An 8,224-nucleotide genomic window follows, 5' to 3' on the forward strand; every position below is an offset into this window, starting at 1 on the left:
AAAAATTTGAAACCCATAAAAAATGACCTAATGAACAATAGTTATCGTTTTGCCATAATCATTCCTCGTTTTTTGGCGTTTTAGGGACATAAACATGAATTCAGAAGATTCTCAGATTTTCATGTGTTATAATCCACGCCATCTGTATGAATTTGGGCAACTAGCTCCGATTTTACTGATTTCAGATTTCTAAATATTAGGACTTCTTACCTAGTTCAAATCAAGAAAAAATTATTAACCAAAATTTTAGTTAAAATCAAAATCCTAAATATTAAAAAAATAATTAAATAATAATTCCTAAACATTAGAGAGTTAATTAAATGATTATTCCTAAATATTAGTGAATATATTTAAATAATTATTTTGTTCAATGTGAACTCTATTTCTAAATGGTTAAATAGACTAACGATATTTCGCTAAGGACCTTCATGCTTTAAATATAGAAAGAATTACAAGAAAATACATGACTTCACATCATAACAAAAAATGGCCCATGTTTTTAAGTTTTACCCGACCTAGCCCACATTGTATATATTTTGAAAGCTCTAGCAAATTCAAATATGTTTACAACCATTGCTTCTAACATCTATGGAGTTAAATTTGTGTTCTCACAACCATTGCTTTCACTATCTCTTCTTCTCACATCTTCTACATATGATTCAAGGGACCGTGTATTTTCTGCTTCTACTCTTGTGTCACTTGATTGAAATGTAAGAAAATTGAAGAGTAGAAGTCCACCATTAAAGACCATTCCAAGCTTTGCTTTCGAAAATCTGTATTTTTGAATTTGTTAGTTGTTTGGATTGGGTGTTATTCCAATTGATTGAGAATATCATAAGGAGTTCAAAACTTAAATTTGAAGTGATTTGGAGTAGATTTGAGCAAGATTTGAGTTAAATTTCAGAAAATCCGCTAGGAAGAAGACGAAGTCAGTTTTTTGTATAACTATGTATAATCTTGTATAATAGCGTATATGAGTGTAGAAACACACCTTATACACTTTTATACACCTTTATACAAGCGTCTGCAGACGAACTTCTTCCACGATTTTCAGTTGCAACTTTTGTTCAAAACTAGTTGAAATCTCCATTAAATGACTTCAAATTTTATACACATCCTCCTTATACTATTTCTAACAAGTCTAAATAACACCCACTCCAAATTTCTCACAAAATCAAATTCGAAATTTAAACCCACATATTTAAGCTTGTTAAAATTTAATTTTCACCACCCAAATGAATTTGGTTTGTTGAACTAATATTTGAGTCATAGTTACTGATTCGAAAAATAACTTAAAAGCTTGAGGAATCTTTTTTAAAAATTAAATAGTAATTTTGAGAACCCATTGTAGTTGGATGTTGAATCCTAGCCTATTATTTTTGGGCTAGTTGGTTGTAAATTGAAATACGGGCTATAAAATTGAAAAGTAGGGAGCCCAGTTGTTCTAATGTGAAATTTTTCCTTAAATATAATATAATATAGATATAGATATGGATAAAGATAATAATCTTTTATATTATGCATCATAATAAAAATCAGGATCGCTATAGACTAATAGTTTATAGCAAGATACTCGGAATGTACAGAAGAACTAGAACTATCCGAAATTTTCCTCCTAACATGTCGGCAGCTCCTCCCTATTAGTTATACACTTGCTTGCTAATAGGGGGGGAATGACTGGATTTATGAGCAAACAGTAAGACTAATTTCCTGTTGAAATAAGCTTATGCACTGAGCTGACATGTCTCCCTGCATTGGTCACCCAAGAAATCTATTTACATGCATGAAATAAAATGTAGATGATGCACAAGGATATATATATTTTGTATAATTATTTCATTTCAATTTATGTGAAAAAGTTCCAGTAAGCAAGCTTAAGAAGAAATGATGAAAACTTTTGAAACTTATAGCTTTAAATGTGCTTATATTATTTGTGTGACTATAAGACTTTTGAACAAGCAATGAACGAAAAGAGGAGGTGCAGGGCGGGGGGATTTTAGGGTCATGTCATCCCATAAGTCAGAGGAAAACTATAGGCGCAAAGTTTGTTTCAGAAGTAGTACAATGCAAAAGTCTTAGTGACCCATTTTCAATACTCCAAATAGGAAAAAGGGCTGCAAATTTACAATAGGTGAAGGGCCAACATCCTCAATTTCAAAGTTCCTTATGGTTCTCGGGCTCCTGTATTAGAAACGAGATATAAAGGGGAAGAAAAAAATTTCTCTGCACATAAATATTTTTAAAAAAAAATCTGAACAATCTCCACCAAAAAGTTTGGGCACTTACAAGATGATGGGACTCGGAGGATGCATCTGTGAACATCGTCGTAATTCAGTTTGAACAATGGTACAAACAGTTAATCAAACCATCTCCACAAACAAAACAGTAAGAGTGAACAAACCCAAAAGAGAAGCACAGAGCTCAAACAATCCAGCTGTGGCAGGATGCACTTCATTGACCAGCCGATGGGTTTGTCAACAATTCAAGTGATTTTTTGAGGTAGTCTACAGCAATAGAAACATCATCAAATGCCAAAGCCCCGACAGCAAACCTTGCGGCCTTGTGTGCTTCAGCAATCTTATCTGGTGGAGGTTGGTAACTGCTGTCGTATTGATATGTTTTAGTAGGAATAGCGGTAGGCTCCGCTGCATTCCCATTTCTACCACTTGAGTTGTATTGGCTGTTTGATGGATAATTAGCCAGGCTAGATGGTGGCATAGTGGAATAGGAAGTATCAGACCCTTGATAGTAAGAAGGGGGATGTGATGGTGCAGCAGGTAGGCTGCTCTCTGTAAAGCTAGGATACGACTGGAAATTGGGATATGAAGAGGGAATGTCTTGAGAAGGGTAGTGCTGTGGCAAGTGCGATTGGGATTGTTGCAAGTAAGGTTGATGCTGATACAACTGAGAGTAAGAAGAATTTTCGTGTCTGCTAGCTGGCGGAGGTTGCGGGAAATTATGAGAAGAATGATCTTCATTAGAAGGATAATCACCACTAGAATATGAAGGATGAGACAGAGGAGCATGTGAAGGAGGTGGTGGTGGGATAGATGGCGGAGGTGACTGACTATTTGCACTATACTGTACGTTGTCATATAATCGAGGGGAGGAATCTGATTCTGGAGCGGGTTTGATGGCTGGATTAGCTCCACTAGGTTCAACATCCTGCATAAATGATATAGTCAGATTTGTCCATGATACCAGAACTATTATATCCGCTAACGCTGTAAGAAAGGAACTAATTGTTGGCATCTACCCTGAATGTACAAGTTTAGCTCCTGATCTACTGAAACACAGTCAAAGATCCTTTATGCTCAATTATTATACAAAAAAGAACACAAATTTCGATTCAACAGAGGGTACAAATACAAACCAAAAACAATTCTTAACAGATACAAACTTAAGAGTTATCCTTTTTAAGATTTATCTAAAAGCATGGCATTTCCTCATACTTGGTTCCCCCCTCCAAAAAAAAAAAAAAAAAAAAACAGGGCCTTTCCTCATAAATGGAAAAGTTGCCACTGGATCACCAAGCTGATATACCTCCCACAACTTTAAGTAATAGGAATATGCTTAATCAACAAACTATAAATTGTAGCACACTCGTTGGTTTACTTATTTAATTAAATGTTTTCAACTTTCATTTTAAGTATAAGTTGCCAAAAACTGAAAGTGGGATCATACTTCTAAATATTTTTTCCAAAGATAAAAATAGATGAAATCGTGACATAATGTAATAAAAAGTGGGGTAGTAGAGACACCACAGCAATTAACCAGCATTCTTTAAGTTAGTGGCATGAACACAAGAAATTTTGAGTTAGACTTATATGGGAGTCCTTTTAGGGTTTCAGGCAATAGTGTAAGCATGAATCATACGTATTCACCACTTGGTGCACTGGACAGCTCCGAAACATCACTTTCACCACCAGGAGGGCCTGGAACAGGCTTCCGTCCTTCTTTTATAGCTTTCCTTATATCTGCTGCCTTCCAAACTGCATACTTCTGTTTCTGCTCAAGCTGGTGACGAATAAAGGAAGTCAACAGACAGGGTAAACAGAGGCTATATGGACACAGGAAAACATGTTTTTTTTTCAAATTTACAAAATCCAGATGCCAGAAGGATGCTGGTAGAACGGTGATTGTAATGTAAAAGGATGAATACTCAAAATTGCCATGGTATGATGGAAACTCACATCAGGCTGGAGTTCACCAAACTGATTGAGGATCTCAAAAAAGATACTTGCTGCATAAAACGTCTTTGCTGTATTCCTGTAAAACCCAGATAATTTATGTGAACAACTTCCTAATCATCAGATAACAATCAACATTCACAGCATGCACTTGTTGAATAAATGCTTTTTCAATTAGTATGACATATTCAATATGTTGCACAGAAAATTTTATGATCATAACTAAAGTCGGAAGGTTGCCACGAATTATTTTAACAAATAAAGAGGGAGGGTGGAGAAGTCCTAAAATTCCAGCAAATAAATTTGAGGTAATCTAAGCGTAAAAATGCTAACGTATTAATATAGAGGCCAAAAAGAGTTAGCACTAAACATTTCATTATATATGTTACGCGGCATGAGGATAGCACACCTAAACCAGATACAAGGGACGAAGTGCTACTATTACAAACGACGGGCCTATGACCATCGATTTTGATTAAGAAAGGTGCAATTATAAACAGAATTCACTTGGTGTAGCTTAAGTGGCTCTTACAAGTCTGCTCGTCCAGCTCGATCTTGTTTGTCTGCCTTTGCAAAAACATTCAAGGCAAATCCCTCCAAATGCAGATGATCATCAGGCCCCAATTTCAACGACATCTTATCCTGTAGAAATACAGAAAAATGATTCACGAGAACAGAAAGAAGTATAACATTAACACTTAGGTAACTCCCTAGCTACGACCTCATAGAATGTTAACCATTACGAAAGATCTACTTTACTTTAGCCTGATCAATAGATTGGTCACTCTAAAAAATGGAAGATTTCGCTGACCCCAACCTGGAGCGAAAACATGTTACAGTAAAACAATATCAGAATTCCCTATTACATCACAAAGAATTCTACCTAAACGTTTTCTGGTGTCTACTCCCTGAGAAATAAATCGTTTACCATATAGCAATCAAGGATAATATCTCTATGTTTAAGTTAAAAGAAGAAATGCAAATGGCTGTCCATGTCAATATTCCTCAACTTCTATTCCTTGCCAATATGGCTTGATATTCTCCAAACTCTGACAGTGTTCTTTCTTGATGATGCTTTTACAGCTCATGCGCCAAAAGCTTCTAACCATTTAATCTTACACCCAAGTGATTTCCCCCTCCCCCCCCACCCCACCTACCCACCCCCACCCCAAAAGAAGAGAAACAATCAATGAATCAGTCAATCAACTACACCTCAATCCCAAACTAGTTGGGATCAGATACGTGAATTCTCTATGCCCATCCTGCTTTATTCGAACCTATTTCATTCCAATATTGGTAAATAGTTTGTTCTATGGACCAAAAAAATGCAAAGAGAAAATTTGAAAAAAAAAAAAAAAAAAAGAAGGAACCTTTTCAAGCTGTTTCATAAGGGACACAAGGAGGGCACCAGTGGTCTTAGTACGATCACTTTGAGGAATCTTCAATCCTCGTTCCATCGCGTACAATCGACCTGCATAATATTTGCATAGATAGTCCTTAGCATACAACTTTGAACCAACAAACACACTTATATATTCAATCAATCAACCAATCAACTACGATTCGGTCACAAACTAGTCGGCTCAGCTATATAAATTCTCTGTACTCATTTTCACATAACCATGTTATCTAGTCAGTTTGCGCACCTCAACTATTTCACCTAATACTCGCTATAATTTACTTCTTTTTTTTAAGTAGTACCTGCTATTTGAAAAAGCTTTGCATTGATAGTTCTTAACATACGATTTCCAACCAATCAATCAACCGTAAACTAGTTGGCTCAATTATATAAATTCTCTCTATAATCATTCTTTTCATAAGTTGTCTCTGCCCAGTTTGCCCGCCCCTCAACTATTACACCTATTACCTGCTTTAAATTCTCTATAATCATTCTACTCGATCTGGGCAATTTGAACCAATCAATCAATCACATTGGGTCAACTCTATAAAATTCTCTGTTATTATTATTTTTTATAATTGTGTTGTCTAGCACAGTTTGTCCATACCTCAACTATTCCACCGAGTGCCTTCTCTAAATTCACTATAACCATTTGCTTGATCCTGGGCAGTTTGAACCAATCAATCAATCACAAACTAGTTAGATCAACTATATAAATTCTCTCTATAATCACTCTTTTTTATAACCAGTGCTATCTGAGCAAGTTTGCTTGGGACCTCAATTATTCCACGTAGTACATGCTATAAATCCTCCATAATAATTCTGCTTGATGATGGGCAATTCGAACCTATCAATCAATCATAAACTAGTTGCATCAACTATATAAATTCTCTATAATTATTTTTTTAAACGTGTTGTCTTGGCTAGTTTGCTCGCACCTCAACTATTCCACCTACTACCTGCTATAAATTCTCTATGATAATTTTTTGCTATAAACCAATCAACAACAAACTAGTTGATAAACTAATCAATCAATCACAAAGTAGTTGGATCCATCATATAAATCTCTCTGTAATCAATTATAATCTGTTGTCTCGGCCAGTTTGCCCACACCACAACTATTCCAACCTAGTACCTGATATAAATTCTCATCAATCCTTTTATTTTATTTTTTGCTATAAACCAATCAATCAATCACAAACTGTTTGGATCAACTATATAAATTCTCTGTAAATATTTTTGTCTATAATAGTGTTGCCTGAGCTAGTTTGCCCGCACCTCAACTATTCCACCTAGTTCCTGCTATAAATTCTCTATAATCATTTTTTCTATAAACCAATCAATCAATCATAAACTAGTTGGATCAACTATATAAAGTTTCTGTATAATCATTTCTTTTATAATCATACTGTCTGGACCAATTTGCTCGCAACTCAACTATCCCACCTAGTACCTATTATAAATTATCTATAATCATTCTGCTCAACTCTAGGCGAACACACTCAGATAACATACATATTAAATAAGAGAGAACATATAAAATTCCAAATTTGATACGATTTTAACGAAATTAGGGTTTAAAAATGCCAAAAAAAGACGTACAGTAATAGGCAACAAGGGGTTCGTGCTTCTGCAGCTCATCAGCACGTTGAAGGTAAGGCAATAAGAGCTTTGCTGGTTCGTTCTCCTTAGACATCGTCACAAATTCAATTCCAACACCAGAGAATTATCGATATTTGGTGAAGATCGGAGTTTTGCTGAAAAAAAGAACCCGATTTGACTTCTTCGTCAAGTTGAGGATGCTCTCTCATAAAACGACGCCGGTTTGTGTTTTTGTGCTTTTTTATACCGGTCGTAGAAATTTCTGAAATCAATTTTTAATTATCATGTGTTATGAAATATTATTTTGTAGTGGATGTCTATAACTCCTAAAGAAGTTACTCCCACTACTCTTCTCCATTATGTAGATAACTCTCACTACTTCTCACCGTTATAGTTGTAACTCCCACACCTCCATAACCTCCCCATGATCTTCCTCCATGATCTCAAATGTTTAATGTCATGTTTATGACATTCTTTTGTATGCCTCTATGTAATCCTATAAATAGAGGGTTTTGGCATCACATTGAATACATAGAAGAAATAAGATTCTCTCATATCTTCTTCTCTACATTGTTGTCTATTTTATTGTTCTATATTGTTACTTTGAGCTAAGTTTCGTAATACGTTATCAGCACGAGTCTCTAACCAAGATTTGAGTTTGGTTTTTTTTCGCCCATGTTCTGATTAGTCTCATTACGAGAATCAGAAAAGAATAACTACTATAACTAGTAAGTACAAAAGCAGGTAAGTGTGAGGTTGGACTTGAAAGAGAGTCTGCTATGCTCCAGGTTTACTGCTCCATTACTTATGTTGTGTTTTTAAGTCTTTTGAGTTGACAATTTAACTTCCCAATAATTTTCATTCTTGACCTTGTCTAAATTATTAAAGTTTAGAAAATCGAATAGGTAATTAAATTTTTTTCAGTATGAGTTTGTGTCAGTTACATGAATTCTTGGGGTTATGGCTTATGTTATGCTAGTAATAGTTCCTCCACTGCATCTAGTATTTTGATTACAAAGAAAAGGAAATCGGT

General features: G+C 35.1%; 1 protein-coding gene across 2 annotated transcripts; it reads right to left on the reverse strand.

Moving 5' to 3' along the window:
• Window positions 2,020–7,402, reverse strand: LOC109230823 (protein HOMOLOG OF MAMMALIAN LYST-INTERACTING PROTEIN 5-like). 2 transcript variants are annotated; one of them, XR_002068715.1, is made up of 7 exons: window positions 7,192–7,402; window positions 5,561–5,661; window positions 4,723–4,832; window positions 4,194–4,269; window positions 3,877–4,017; window positions 2,287–3,165; window positions 2,020–2,181 (listed from the first exon to the last, which is right to left on the reverse strand). XR_002068715.1 is itself a non-coding variant. In XM_019396268.1 (6 exons), exons 1-6 carry the CDS (start codon window positions 7,283–7,285, stop codon window positions 2,452–2,454), a joined length of 1,236 nt encoding a protein of 411 aa, XP_019251813.1. In that variant the 5' UTR covers window positions 7,286–7,402; the 3' UTR covers window positions 2,201–2,451. The 2 variants fall into 2 exon arrangements, 1 of the variants encoding a protein (XP_019251813.1); XM_019396268.1 differs by lacking the exon at window positions 2,020–2,181 and having other exon boundaries at window positions 2,201–3,165.

The sequence above is a fragment of the Nicotiana attenuata genome, chromosome 8 (genome assembly GCF_001879085.1).
Source record: "Nicotiana attenuata strain UT chromosome 8, NIATTr2, whole genome shotgun sequence".
Classification (NCBI taxonomy): Eukaryota; Viridiplantae; Streptophyta; class Magnoliopsida; order Solanales; family Solanaceae; genus Nicotiana; species Nicotiana attenuata.